The sequence below is a fragment of the Mesoplodon densirostris genome, chromosome 12 (genome assembly GCF_025265405.1).
Source record: "Mesoplodon densirostris isolate mMesDen1 chromosome 12, mMesDen1 primary haplotype, whole genome shotgun sequence".
Classification (NCBI taxonomy): domain Eukaryota; kingdom Metazoa; phylum Chordata; class Mammalia; order Artiodactyla; family Ziphiidae; genus Mesoplodon; species Mesoplodon densirostris.
This window is the reverse complement of record NC_082672.1, coordinates 90,212,828-90,228,591: the sequence shown is the minus strand read 5'-3', so window position 1 is coordinate 90,228,591 and position 15,764 is coordinate 90,212,828. Positions and strand designations below refer to the sequence as shown.

Genomic DNA, 15,764 nt, shown 5'->3' with positions numbered 1-15,764 from the left:
GAAAACTACGAGTGGTGCATTCTTGGATCCCCATGTTCAGAGCAGGATGGTGGCCTCCAGTTGTGTTTGACAGAATAAAGTAGCTGCAAAACATGTGTTCAGGCAGCTAAATACCCCAGCCTGCTATTAGGAACTATTTTATACAGTCTGTTTAAATGGCACCATCCATGGAAGAGAATTATTTTTGTTTTGTCATGGTCCTTCTTCCTGCCAATACCAATGTGGCTTGTCTCTTAAAACCAAACCTGTATCTTGACTGTGATGGTGGATACACTAACTTACACATGCGATAAGACGATATAGAACTAAACATACATACAACAGGTAAAATGGGAAATCTGAGTAAGATGGGTGGATTGTACTGATATCAATATCCTGGTTGTGATATTGTACTATAATTTTGCAAGATTTTACCTCTGGGAGGAACTGGTAAGTTGTACATGGGAATCTCTATTTTTTTTTACAGTTTCATGTGGATTTACAGTTATTTCAAACTAAAAATTTCAATTAATGAAACATACCTGATTTGTGAAAATAAAATGTTCTGCCATGTAGGAAGATTCTTAACTCACATTGTTATCTTTCCTCTGTTTTGGTGGTTGCGTAAAACAAAGGTTTTCCTCAAATATTGGTAACTAAAATCTCTGTTAAGATTATGGTTTTGTCTATCCTAGTCACAATACCCAACTCCTGTGAAATTTCATTTAAAGCAGCAAACCATCTTACTGTTTTTTGACAGATTTTACAGTAAGGACATCACTAGGTATATATGGAATTTCTTTTCTCTTAACTTTTTTTCTTATTACTCATTTTTCTTTGCTTTCCTTACCCTTAATGTTGGTACTGTCTTGCTTAAAGGAGAAAAGATGTCAGAAAAGGAAAAAGAGCAGAGCGTGAGGAGTTGTGAGCAAGGACTGGGAAATGGAGAGAAATTATTCTTCTTTGTGCTAGTGATTAGAGTATTTGGTGGGTGGGTGAATACTATGAGTCTCCAGAATTATTTTAGGGGTAGCCGGCTAAGGCATGTTTTCCCTATGCTAGGCTTCCTCTCTGAGTCACTGCAGGCCCCTGGAGCCTGAACCCTTCCACAGAGATCATTACACAGGGGAAGGAGAAGAATGTAATATGGCATAGTAAAAGCAACAGGAGTCCAGGTGTTCAAAAGTTGGATTTGATTTATCTGTGGATCATTAATCAAATAGAATGTATATATGTCTTATAGTTGATAGGACTAACTTCATTGACTTAAATTGAAGCAAAAAAATAGGCAATCCAGTTTTTGATATTGGTAGTGTTACTCAAAGACTTACGCAGCATTTGGTGAATATGAATGAATTTCTTAGTAATCATTTGAGACTTCTTAACATGCTCTGAGAAAAATTGTCATTTTATGATCTGCAGTTCACTTATGAAATTTTCATCTGTTTCTAGGTACATCCAAATGAACTAACAAATGGTGTCATAAATGCTGCATTTATGCTTCTTTTCAAGGACCTTATCAAACTTTTTGCTTGCTACAACGATGGAGTTATTAATTTACTTGGTAGGTAGAACTTCTGAATGGTGTCTGTGAAGAGAGACTGTATCAGAATGCAAAGATTTGGATGCTGCAGACTTCATAAAAATCTAAATACACGGCTCATTCAGGTCACATTTCTGTGTGTGTTCTTATGTCAAGATCAAGTGCAGGGAATGGAAAGCATTCTAGGTATTTTCAGCAGAAAGAGATTTCATACAGGGATTCTGATGCTTACAAAATTTTGGAATGACCGAAGGAGCAGGTTCTAAGCTTTGCCTTTTGGAATAAGTCCCGTAACGATACATAACTGTTCCACTGTGCTGACAACTACCTCTGATGCCTTACCTGGAGATGCTCCTATTTTGATGTAGTTCCATACATCTCACTATCTTTCATTTGCCATAAAGTGAAAATCAGATAGATACACTGCTTGACGTTTGGCCTACAGTAAAAGATTTCTTTCTACTGACAAGGTCACCCCTTTCTGGGATACAATGATTCATCAAACCACTTCCACCTAGTGTCAGTCTGAGAAAACATCTCTAAACCAAGCTTGAATTGGTTTTTTCCCTCTGTCAGCTGGTCATAGGGATCTCCCCAGAGGCTATAGGCATGACTGGAGGGAGAAGTAGCCGTCCAGAAGATGTAGATATGCTGGGTGTATGAGCCACCTGTTCATACAACCTACATGGGTATTCAGGCACTGCTCGAGGCTGATCGCTTATATTACCACCTCCATTTGATGATGGAGTATATTCTTGCATTTGCCTAGCTTTATGGTTTGGTGTATAAGATATCACTTGAGGTCTTATGATCACTTGGTATTCTCTGGTCAGAATTTCAGTCTCTAGAGGCAAGCCTAGAGCAGTTTTTCCAAAGGAGATCAGTTACTATCTGAAAAAGAAATGGCCTTGCTCCAAAGCGCTAGAGGCTTCTGTTGTATTTTCCTATTGGCATGTGCCAGAGTCGTCCTGCAGCATTTGGATCTGCTGTACACACTTGCAGTGCCTTTAGCTCTGCAGGAACAAAGGCCCGAGTGGCCCCAGGTTGGAGCAGTTGCAGCGTCTTCCTTGATCTGGGCCCTGCTTCCAGCTGACACCATACACCGATACTCCGTTTAGAGCAGCACATACACATGTTGTCTATGTTACCTCCAAAACCAAAAAAAGCTCAGCAAAACTTTTGCCTGCATTTTCGTTACAGAGAGTGCAAGGTGAAGCAATGTGTCTTTCAGATGGAGGGACCTTTGGACCCGCAGAAACTTCATTGATGTAGCAGGTCCCTGGGCTTTCATAGGTTCTCTCTCCTTCCCCTTGACCTGCCTGTGACTTATTAGGCACCTAGCATAGCTGAAATTCTTTCCCACCAGCCACAGTCAACCTGATGTCATCAAATGATATCCAGTGGCGTTATGACAACCAGAGAGGTTAATATACTTGAAATAAGACAGTGACCGTGTACTGGCATCCCTGCCAGATGAAAGAAAACTACTTCTGCTGGGCTGTGTCTACTGGGGTAGATAGAAAAGAACTTGCTAGTTTGATAGATGCTTATCACGTGTCAGCAACTGTGCTGATTTTATGCTGGAAAGGAGGACACCTCTGGATCTCTGCAAGTAGTAATTGTCACCTGATTAAGTTTCCAGTAACCTACAGTTCATCTCTAAGATTCACTCATCTTTTGCACAAACCAGGTATGCAGGTTAACTTGGAATATGATGGAACTGCTACCCTGTATCTTTGTAGAGATCATGAAACCAATGTGGGGATCCTGCTAGGTTTAAAGTATTTCTGTGTATTTCAAAGTATTTCATCTATGTATTCAGGAAACTGGGGAAATAACCACTGATAGTTTCATGCATCCACTGGATCTAATTTTTTTTTTAATCTCCTAATCCCCCGAAAGCCTCCGCTCAGATCTGTAGAAAATATAGTGACATTTTGGATCCCCAGAGACTAGCATCGGCTTAGAGTCTGTGTCCCTGAAAATTCTGGGTATGTCCCCTTTCCCATGTGTGTAGTCACTCTGGTAAATGTCCCTTTGCAGAAGCGGAGGAATAGATGCTTTTGGCTGTGTTTCAAGGCTCTTACTCAAGAATATCTGGAGGGCTTATTAAAATTGAGGTTGCTAGATACTAACTCAGAGTTTCTAATTCAGTAGGTCTGGGGTAGGGCCTGAGAATTTGCATATCTAGTGAGGGCCTGGATGGTGCTGGGTTTGGGGGACTACAGTTTGGGATCTAACTGTGTTAGATCCACTTCCGGATGTTCAGGCCAGCATTTTTGTTTTTAACATCTTTATTGGAGTATAATTGCTTTGCAATGGTGTGTTAGTTTCTGCTTTATAACAAAGTGAATCAGTTATACATATACATATATCCCCATAACTCTTCCTCCTTATATCTCCCTCCCACCCTCCCTATCTCACCCCTCTAGGTGGTCACAAAGCACTGAGCTGGTCTCCCTGTGCTATGCAGCTGCTTCCCACTAGCTATCTATTTTACATTTGGTGGTGTATATATGTCCATGCCACTCTCTCACTTTGTCACAGCTTACCCTTCCCCCTCCCCGTGTCCTCAAGTCCATTCTCTACATCTGTGTCTTTATTCCTGTCCTGCCCCTAGGTTCATCAGAAGCTTTTTTTCTTAGATTTCATATGTATATGTTAGCGTACAGTATTTGTTTTTCTCCTTCTGACTTACTTCACTCTGTATGACAGACTCTAGGTCCATCCACCTCACTACAAATAACTTAATTTCGTTTCTTTTTATGGCTGAGTAATATTCCATTGTATATATGTGCCACATCTTTATGCATTCATCGGTCAATGGACACTTAGGTTGCTTCCACGTCCTGGCTATACAGGCCAGCATTTTCAATCGGTGCTTCTTGGCATGTTCACCCAAATTGATGAATTATCAGTGACATCACAAAAACGAACGTAATGGTCCTTCTTTACTGCTCAGAACCTTTAGAATTTATTTGAATTCTCTAGATTTTTATCAATTAGGATTGCCCAATTCAGGAGGAAAAAAATACAGGGCATCTCGTTCAATTTGTATTCAGATCAACATGAGTAACTTTTTTAGTATTAGTAAGTCCCATGGAATATCTGGGACCTACTTATGCTAAAAATTATCTTTTACAATTTAAATTTAACTCAGTGTCTTGTATTTTATCTGGCATCCTGACTGCCAACATGAATTTGCACAGTCTTGCACGTCTTTTAGCATGTATGTTTTTTCCTCTAGAGTCAGGCTTTGTACTTGTCTCCTGAGGACATGCTGGATTGCTGGGTTCTAAATCTCATTCTAGGTATTGAAGCAGTTGGCAAGGGGAAGGGAGTAAGAAGTAGAGGGACAGAGCATGAGGAGAATTTTTATTCCCTCGTGGAAGGTGGGTTATCACAGGATCTCCAAGCAACGCAGGACCAGCCTCTTCAGACTGAGAAAGAAAAGTTTTTCCAACAAGGGTAGTTCATTTTGGTTTGAATCTACCCAAGTACTTTCCTTTCCAGTTTTCTTTTTCAATAAGAGTCCTAACTTTCACAAAGGAGACCATGTTGAAGCTGGAAATTTAACTTGCCCACATACATTATAATTCAGCAACTCACAAGATTAGACTCTCTGACTTTGGCGATGACAGCCCTGTGTCTGTAAGGATAAGATTATTTTAGGGCAGCTTGGAGTACCACAGTCTGACTGGAGCCTTGAGCCAGTCATTTTAAATCCTGTGTTGTCATTTTCCTTTTTAAGCTCTCCAGTGGAGTCGGGAGCAGCCATCCACCCCACAGTTCCATCTGCCTTGTTCTCATCATGGTCTATCCCAGCAGCTGCTTGTTCTGATAAGCTTCATTCTAGGTGCTTATTTCAGAAAACCACAGGTCATAATTTAAGTAATTATTTTGCTCCTGTGCAACACAGATTCCGAGAATCCCATTCTCCACTAGTTGCAGGTGGTCATCACTGCCTTCAGATTCATTCAGGTTATATATCTAATCCCAGATTCCTCCCTTTGACATTTTTGAGGGTCTGCTTTCTACAGCCTCTTCAGCCACCAAATACTGTGTCTATGCAAGAAACAGAGACCACTCTACTTATTTGAAGTAGAAAGGGATTCAAAACAAGGGGTTAGGTCTTCATTTAATTATGGGAAGCCTACAGGAACTGGTTCTGGTCTCGGCCTCCTGAGATGCTCCTGAAGTAACCAGTTCTTGTGCTCTAGGGAAGCTACTGCTTGAGAAGCCACTACTTGAAAGTATGCTGAAACAATCTCGGCTGCCTTACAACACTAGGGAGCTGGAGAATGGACACGTGAAGCTATAATCCAGGGAGTAGGGAGTCAGATCAAGTGGCTGTGACTGTGACAGTTCTTCCCTAAAGCCCAGGAAAGCTGGAGGGTGGCAGTGACATGCTGTGAAAGATAGCTCACCCTCCAAGGATCTGATCACTTGCCGTAAGAAACAGCTGTTCCGGTACAGGACGCCTGTTGCTGCCGCCTCAGTCTCACCTTCCAGATCGCCCACAGGTCTGTCGAAAGCGCAGAACTAAATTTGCATCCAGGTCCCTGGCTTCTCATGAGTCTAGAAAAAGATAGAATGGAATCGGGTGAGCCAGTCACCAACATCGAATACAGTGCCCTGGGAGGTTTTGCCTTTCCTGGGGAGAGATTCCTGCCCATGGTGTGCAGTTCAAAACCACATCACCTTTATTTCAGGTGAGGGAGTTTGGTGGCAAGCCAAGTAAGATAGACTTTTCCATTCGCTTTTGCTGGCTGATCTTAATCTTCTTTACAACTCATAAATGTGAGCTTTTGCTAAAGTTCATGTCCAGCCATCTGCTGTTTTGCTTTCTCTGTGTACTCTTCACTGGGAAACTTATTATTTCCATTATGAGGAGTCTCACATCTATCCTTTCAGTCCTTCCCTTCCTCCTGAGCTTCAGTTTTGCACGTCTGCTTATTTGTCGACACTTAAATTTAAATATTGTGTTCTTACCTCAAACTTGGAGTTGCCCACTGACTAAAATCTGTGCCGGTCAGAAATGAAGTTCTGTTGCTTCATTCTCATCCTCTCGCCCCAGTGTACCCCCCCCTTCATCCCCACTTCTGCTTCATGAACGTTGGACTTAATGCCTTTACCATTGATTCAGCAATTAAAGATGTTGTCATGTGACTCTCCTCTGTTATTGTCTTGGACACTCCTTAAAGGCTGCTCTGCTTTACTTTATGTTGACTTTACAGATGGAGTGTATTAAGCATGCATTTTCTCCTTATATTAAAATAATAAACATTCAACATATATTTTTTATTTCATTTAATTTGAAAAAGAGAGTCTCTTGCCTAAGATTAGGAGCAGAAAAGGAGAAGAGTTGTACCTTTTCACATTAGAGACCTAACCTTTCAAAAGTGGTAGTTGTACATTCTGGCCTCACGACACTGTGGTGTTGAGTGGCCTTCATTCAGCATTGTCAACTTGCTCTTGTAAAAGTAACACTCTAGAAGAGAAGTATATGCAGTATCCCAAGTGTTTTGATACAGGTTTGTTTTTTGTTTGTTTACTAACTAAGCGCTAGGAATTAACTTTATAAATATATCATGGGTGAGTCTTAGTCAAGGACTTTATGACCAGTTCTCTACATCTAATGTTGGAATCAACAGTGGTGCAAATCTTAGCAAACATTTTATCACTGTAATGAAACTCTGACGCATGAGTAAGAAGATGCTTCCCTTACTGACTAGTGGTCATTAGTAATAGCCTACATGCAAGGTCTCAGTTTGTTTCACAGGGATGAGATACCTTTTCATCTGGTTCTTTTCCTCGGACAGTTATTCTGCAAAAGTCAGTACTAATATGACAAGGGAATTTATCAACACTTTATAAAGTTTCACGTTACAAATGTCAATATTTGATCATTTCAGATACTGAAAATCAACATATGTTATCTTTATTATGAAAGAAAGAGATTCATTTCTGGGTGACCCATCCCCTCTGTTAAAAGTGTTAATTTCTCTGGTCTCTTAAGCGGGTGAGGGAACTTTACAGCTTTGCATTGATCAGTACATGTGCTTTTCTGTGTCATTACCACTGTTACAGAAACACTTATGAGATTATAACCTAAAACCATCATTATTGAAACTCTTTTGTCGCTGAATCCTAAATTACCACAAAAGATACAAACAACTTAAAAAGCATCCAGAGGAGACAAAAAAACACTGCTTAAATTTTTGGTGCATTGGTTCTAAGAGGAGATTGAGATTATTCAGTTTGATTTCTCTTTTTGTGTTATCACTGAAGATCTGATTCAAAGAAATAAACTTATAGTAAAGAAAAGTAATTTAGACACTTGGAAGAAATTGTTTATGTGAAGATTGTTTAAAAAGAAAGGTGGGGCTTCCCTGGTGGCACAGTGGTTGAGAGTCCACCTGCCGATGCAGGGGACACGGGTTCGTGCCCCGGTCCGGGAGGATCCCACATGCCGCGGAGTGGCTGGGCCCATGAGCCATGGCCACTGACCCTGCTCATCCGGAGCCTGTGCTCCGCAACGGGAGAGGCCACAACAGTGAGAGGCCCGCGCACCGCAAAAAAAGAAAAAAAGAAAAGAAAGGTGTGTTTTACCAGAATAAGTCCTAATTTTCAAAGGTCTAAACTGAAAAGATTTGTTCCCCTATAACACCATATTTCCGTCTCTAGCTTAGAAGACAGGGTGGGTGGACAAAGAAAGTATACTTAAATTTGGCCATTTTGTAAAAGACCCACTTTCCTCTCAAATCCTAACAACTAGAAAACATTATGTGTTTGTTTTCTTGATCTTTTTGCTTCCCTCGAATCCCCTACAGGGGAGGTTCCATGTTAAAAGTAAAATTACCAAAAGACTGTCAACAGAAGGTAATGAGTAGCTACCCTCAATAATTAGTTCTTTGTGTAATTATATATTATTAAACCTTTCTTGAGAAAATTAAAAATACTTTTGAGGTAGTAAAATTACATGCCGAATGAAATCCAGAACTTTCAAATGTGAGAGAGCATAAAAATGGCATATGTTTAACCATGTGCAAATATGAAATAAGATACTGAGCCATCAGTTATGATCCAGGGTTGCCAGGGAGCTATTGTAGACACTGGCCGAGTGTGTCTCCATCCGCAATGTCAGTAATTTTTGACTGAATGAATGGATGAATGACTGGCTGGGGAAAGCACTGTTAAAATGCTAGTTTTCTTCAAAACATGTATGGAGAAAATACACTCTCATACTACAATTATAATTCATCACTGAATTCTAGTCTTGGGAGGCAGAAGAGAGCAGCAAAAGGACCCTTTGTTTTTCTGTCTAGAAGGCTAAAAGTTGAGAAAGAGGATACGATTATAGACTAGAAGGGATGAAACTCCACTATTTTATAACAAAAAGACGTAATGTTTGAAAGAAATAGTTGATGACCAGTAAAAGCAAGTATCACTTATATGGAGTGTAGACAATTTAAAGAATTCTTTAATTCAGGGAAGTTTATAGATTATTGCTTTATAATATATAGATTATTGCTTTATAGTGAACTAGTAAGAAAATAAGGATTCTGTAGGGTGCAGTTTTAAATTTTGAGATTGTTATCAGCAAGAATTTGATGCTGTTTTCTGAAACAGAATATTACAATATATGTATCATGAAGTATACCTGTTGTGGCAATATATTCTTCTACTTTAACTGTATTTTCATTATTTAAATTGTTTCATGTGAGACACCTTAGAACATAACACCTTTCCTAAACTACTCAGACCTCCCTTGTTTAGGTGTTTTTAATATTTCCCATAAGTTTTAGTGCCAAGTGTTTTGATTCAAACATTAAAGTTGTTAAGTAATAGTATCAACGTAAGCTTAGAAGAAGATTGAATGTAATACACTTTTCGAAATGCTTATCTATCTCTTCTAGAAAAGTTTTTTGAAATGAAGAAAGGACAATGTAAAGATGCTCTAGAAATTTACAAACGATTTCTAACTAGGATGACACGAGTGTCTGAATTTCTCAAAGTTGCAGAGGTAAGTAATATTAACACATGTATCTGGAGTAAACAGTAGAGTTCATAATCTGGCATGACATTCTGCCACAGAGTCACAGGTTATTAGGGTTGGAAGTAGCCTTGGAAGACATTTCATCCTGTTTCTCACCCAGAGCTGTGCTCTGCACTCTTGCGTTTCAATCAGAAGATATCCTGTGTCCAAATAAATGTTTCATGGATGATGAGCTCATAGCTTTGCAAGGTGGTTTGTCCCTCCATCTTACCTCATGGCTGTCCTTGATTGTAAGAAAGTGCTTCCTTTGTATTGAACGGTAGGAAAAAGCCCTTAGAAAAGCCTGTCCATTGTTCTTAGTGTGTAAACGATAAACCCTGACTTTCCTTACTTTGTCAAAATGATTTCAATACAAGGAAAAAAGAAATCAAAGTATAATTAATTTTATAAAGTTTATAAATTGTGTCTTAAGGATGTCTCTTTATACGTAATCACAATAACTGTGTAACCATACAGTTGTTCCTGAGGTTATCTGTAAATTGCTGTCTTCTCTTATGAAATCCAACGATTGACTCATAGTGGAAATTATGACATTTTATTACATTCCTTTGTCAGGGTGACAAATGCGTTCTTATCTTGCTTGTCAACTAACTGATTGCTAGGGCTGACTGAAGTGTTTTATGGGAAGGGTTCTGAAGCTCACCAGCAAAGCATAAAATGCTGTGGACGTGGGACATTCATGCCATGTTTTTGCTGTTTGCCATTTTCAGAATATGGCACAAGAACAGACATTTTATACACGTAGTTTCAAAGCACTCTAGTCCAAGCATTATTCTTCACATTTCATTTATTCACAGGAGTGATAATTGTCACATTTAAATTCCAAAACCAAAGTAATCTTGCAAAGTACTGTCTCTTGAGCTTAGATCCATACAGTTTATAATCAGAACTTGTTAAAAAAATCAATATGGGAAATAAAAGGTGAAGATTAGCTTAATAAATTACATATACATTGAAGCATGTCCATATTTATTTCCATGGGTTTATTGATGTTGGTGGCCTTTAAGGAAGGATAGAATTGCTTGAAACTTTTGCTGCTACACAAGTTTTATTTTTTTTATTTGATATGATTTTCCCATGGTTCAACTGTAATTATCAATGTAATCTAGCAAAATTTTCCTAATTTCTTTCTGTGAGAAGATCAATTATACCTAAACACCCAGGGCAGAAGATTATTTCACTGTTCAATTAATTCCTGATGCACATGCTTCCCAGTGTTCCCATCTGATGTTGTGTATATCGAAAAAGTAAAGAGTTGGACGTGTTACAATTTGGGGTAAATATTTCTCTAATCAGCATAATAAGGCTGGGCTCAAGGTCTCCTTGAGAAAAAGAGTGGTGATATATCAGTTCCTTCTATTCTTAGATGTAAAATTTTACTTTGTGTCTCTTGATAACCTCGTGTTATCACACGCCCATTTCAGGCTGCTTAGAAGGAGGTATAGAGAAATTAGATGTCATTTTGAGAGTTTGTCTTTAAACAACATAATAAATATTTTAATTTTATTCAAACATTATGACTAAGACTTTTTATAGAATGGATACTAATTTACAAAATTATTTTTAATAGAATAAACATTAATCACAATGGGTTAACCGTTAGTGTTTTCTTTCACATTTAAATTGCATTGTTCATAATTTAAACACTAACTGGATACCAGTGTTGAATGGTTTGGTTATGATTGGTAAATACAGAAAATTTTCAACAAATATACGAAGCTTCTCTTTTCTACCAAGCAGTGCTTGTGTGGTGTACATATGTATGGACTCCTACCCAATAAGCATGTGTAGATGACTTGCAAGAATGTTGTTTTTAAACTACAACACTATATAGGCTACATGGCAAGTGTTAACATTAAGTTTCCCATCGTATTAAAAGAAATGTGGAGTAATTGAATAATTCCTATGGATATATTCAGATTTTGCAGAGGAATTGCTTGAAGTACAGAAAACTTCCTGTGCTCTGAATTCTTATACTGAAGTATCCTAAAGCAGAAAACTGAAACTTTGTAAAATGGTTATTTTACAAGTAATAGGCATGTCTGCTAAACGCACTTACCTTAGTTTGCTATTCCAAGGTAAATACCAACTCATAGGAGTTATGTCTCCCAGAATACTTGCAGACAGAACGTGATGAGATTTCTGTAATACAATCACACTTCATCTCCATCCTCCAACTTCATTGTGGTTCAGAAGTTCAGGATAGTAAGAATAGCACTGTAAAGGAAGAATTCCTTTAACAGAGTTACCCACTTAATAGAATCGCATCACCTTTTAAGGAGGTGATTCCAATATTAGGGACCCATAATGCTTTAATTTCAAAAACACTGACTTCATTCATATTCATATTTATTTTAATGGATCATCTCAAGAGGTATTGAAATATGGAAATAAATAGAATGAAGTTGCCTTCATTTATAATTTCCATACTTTGAAAGAATGGGAGTTTAGGGCAGACATAAGACAGCCCCCAGCAAAGAATTATCATCCCAAAATGTCAATAGAACCAAGGCTGAGAAACGCTGCATTATTTTTTATTTTTTATTTTTTTAACATCTTTATTGGAGTATAATTGCTTTACAATGGTGTGTTAGTTTCTGCTTTATAACAAAGTAAATCAGCTATACATATACATATATCCCCATATCTCTTCCCTGTTGCGTCTCCCTACGCTGCTTTAGATATAGAAAATGCAAAGGAAAGAAGTTAGCTCAGCATTTGGCACACAAGTGGACTTGCCCCTCTCCAGTTTACCTTATTGTCTTTCAGGAGCTGACACTTAGGCTTCCTGTATTTGCTTCCACATTTCCATCAGCATAATGAAGCACTTCGTTTCTCACAGAGAGACTTGGGTTAACCGGCTTTGTTTCATTAAGCCTCAGTTTCATCATTTATATAGAATGAGAGAATGAAGTTATGATTTGTATTTTTCCCCAGCTTTTTATTTTGAATAATTTTCAAACCTACAAGAGTTGATAAGCTTGTATAGTGAACACCTGTGTACTCTCTTCATTGATTCACCTTTATTAATATATTCCCATATTTGCAGTCTTGATAGCACTTTCTTTTTCTGCCCCTCCCTCCCTCCCTTCTCTTCATTCCCCAAGCTACCAAAATTTAAAATTCACATTTGCTTTTATCTAGTAATTCCACTTCTACAAATGTGTCCTACAGATGTGTCCACACAGGTGCAAAGTGATGTGTGCAGCATTGCTTGCAATGGCAAGGGATTGCAAGCAACTTAAATGTTCATTAATAGGTGACTTGTTAAATAAATTTTAAGACAAGGAAGCTGTTTAAAAATGAGGAAATTCTGTATATTAATATGGATATAGTTCCAAGATGTATTGTTAAATGAAAAGTATAATCCCAGTGTATATAATACACTATTATTGTATAATAATGTGGGAAATAACTATGTATTTATGGATTTACTATTTCCTTGGATATGCATAAAGAAACTCTGGAAGGATACATCTTGGATGTCACAGTGGTTCTCTCTGTGTGAGGAAGGGTGGAAACTACACCCTGAACAAGTTATTAAAATTCAGTGAACATTCCCTGTCCAGAGGACTGACTGGGCATAGTTAACAATTTAAATTTAGTCGAAGCATTTAAAAAAAATTTTAGTTGCCATTAACCATGGAGGAAACCTTTTACACTTCAGTTTCCTAAGTTCTTTTTTCAGGTTCTAGCAAAGTTCTGTACATTTGTTATATCTATATTGCCAAAATCATTGCTCTTATGTTGAGTGGAAAACTCCACAAAAAGCACATATTCAAAGTGAGATTGATATATATAATAATTATTATTTTATACCAAGATTGAGCTGTGGTTTTAACTAATTCTATAGGTGATCTAAGAAATTAATTTTTAAAAACCTATTAAGTAACTTTTTTTTAATCCGCAGCAAGTTGGCATTGATAAAGGTGACATTCCTGACCTCACACAGGTAAGTGATTCTCTGAGTGAAAAATTTAGTATGCATGAAATTATTAATCCATAGTTTACCATAAATGGTCTTACCTAGGGCAGAGTGTTGTAAGCATTTAATGCATTTTTGAATGTAGGCCAACCACCTTTCTTGGAAATCATTCTAACTTACTATTTCTTTTTTAGCTATTAAATATATTTCTGGAGATAATATGAATATTTCCCTGCTCTTATAAAATCGTTTCCTCTTTAAAGGCAACGGTATTTAATTATTGAGCTCGTTTTTTCATTCTTAAACTTGAATCAAAAGGAAGCCTTGAAATGTTTAAAAAGTGTTTTATCCATGTAACGTGACTGTTCTTCCTGCTGCTTCTCCTAGTTTTCAACATGCCCCAGGGATGGAGGAGGGGCACGAATAGCGAGAACACTGATGTTTTAGTTCTACTGTTCAATACACTGATTTTTGTCTCCCCTGTGAAAGGGAGGAATTTCTATATACAAAAGAACCTTTTTAAAAAAAATAGTAGTGATAGATGAGTGATTTTCTGGGGACTATCTAGGAAGCAAAAACAATAGTAAAGCTTCCTTATCAATCCTTTTATCTGTTAAGAGGGTACATTGTACGGCTCCTTGGATGTAGAATCAAGATCATTCACATGTGCAGAATTACTGTAGGACCTTTCTCATGATTGGCAGGAACTATTTTTGTTTAATCAACTTGTCATGCTGCTATGGTAAATTTCTGTTCCAAACATGTTCTTTAACTAGAAATAGATGATAGGAGAGAGTTAAGAACTGCTACCATATATACCAGTAATGAATATATGAGTTTTCTGTCTTTGCAAATAAAAAAAAGTTATTGTAATTGAAGAAAATTGTCATAATGAAAGGTTACCCATTTTTAATAGTATCAAAATGTGTTTAATAATTTATTATCTTTATTATCCCTTAAAATGTTTCCATATTTAAATGTTAACCTTAAATTTTTATTAAAAATTAGGGAAACCCAAAGTAATGGTCTCTGTATTTACATTATTAAAATACCAATTAAATACCAAGAATTCTTCATAAATAAAATTCACAGAACAATTCAGAAAATGATGGCATTGTATTTTTTTATTTAAAAGTTGGGGGAAAGTGCCTTCTAATAGACAGAATATTAGTATAAAATATTTTTGCTACTATGAGAAGATAGTGTTCTTTGATCAGGTGCATACCTAAATAAGATACCGGTATCATCTTGGATATGGCTAAAAATTGTGTGCATAAAATACTATTAAAATTTCTTTATTAGATTATAATCTAATAAAGATTTATTAATTTTGTACCACTGTAATAAAAAGCAAAGAAAATCACTGTGCTTTCATTTTAAATTATCTAATTATTTACCTTATTAGCATTAACATTTACATTGCAGATTTTAAAAATAACCCAACTACATGTTAGCCTAAAAAATGTAGATATTTAAATATTTAACTCAATGAATAGCTTTTAGAAATGGTAAATCATCTTTATTTCAACTGTATAGACTGCTCTCACCATGGAACAGAAGTAAAACTAGTCATGTTGTTAGGCTGGCAGGTTAAGAAGAAAATAGGTCCTCATTTATCTCAGTTTGGGCAGAGTCTGAAGGGAGATAAAGAAAGGTTTAAAAGGATACTTAAATACTTTTCTGTTTTTAAAATTAGAAAATTATAGCATATCATTGACAGATTTACATACTTGCCTTTAATTTTTAATGATACTGTTATATTCATTACAGTTTATATAATCTTCTCTCAAGAAGTCCAGAGGCATAATATTTTATGTACTCATGTATGTTATGTGTTATTATAATTTGGGGAACAGAGACCCATCCTTAAAGAAGATAAAATCCTACTCTGGGTCTAGTAGAAAGCGATTCTGTGGTAGAGATTCATTAGACACTGGTAACATTCTATCCTCTGCTTTTGTTATGACTTGAAGAGCCACATAGACTTCAGTATTAACATTTATTTTGAAATTATCTCCTTATTAAAAAAATCCTCTAGTTCATTTCTTCAGTGTATATTTAAATCTCAATTCAAAAGTTTTGTGTGCTTCTATAATTTCTTAATAAGTTACTGAATTCTGATTTCTGTTGGGTTCATGAGCAGCAGAGTTAAACGCACTCCCTAATTTTTATTTAGAACCCTTCCACAGGTCTAATTGGAGGCTTGTCATTGAGCTGGGGCTTTAGACCCACTGTGACAGTCTGGTCAGACAGAAGCT

At 37.0% G+C, this 15,764-nt stretch overlaps 1 protein-coding gene across 12 annotated transcripts in view; it reads left to right on the top strand.

The window, feature by feature from the left end:
• The window catches only part of SNAP91 (synaptosome associated protein 91), a 157,231-nt gene that overhangs the window by 56,970 nt on the left and 84,497 nt on the right, over positions 1–15,764 (top strand). For all 12 annotated transcript variants that reach the window (XM_060114391.1, XM_060114390.1, XM_060114381.1 and 9 more), the window contains exons 7-9: positions 1,432–1,543; positions 9,442–9,548; positions 13,492–13,533. In XM_060114391.1, coding sequence (XP_059970374.1) covers positions 1,432–1,543; positions 9,442–9,548; positions 13,492–13,533 — 261 coding nt within the window. The remainder of the gene's footprint in view (positions 1–1,431; positions 1,544–9,441; positions 9,549–13,491; positions 13,534–15,764) is intronic.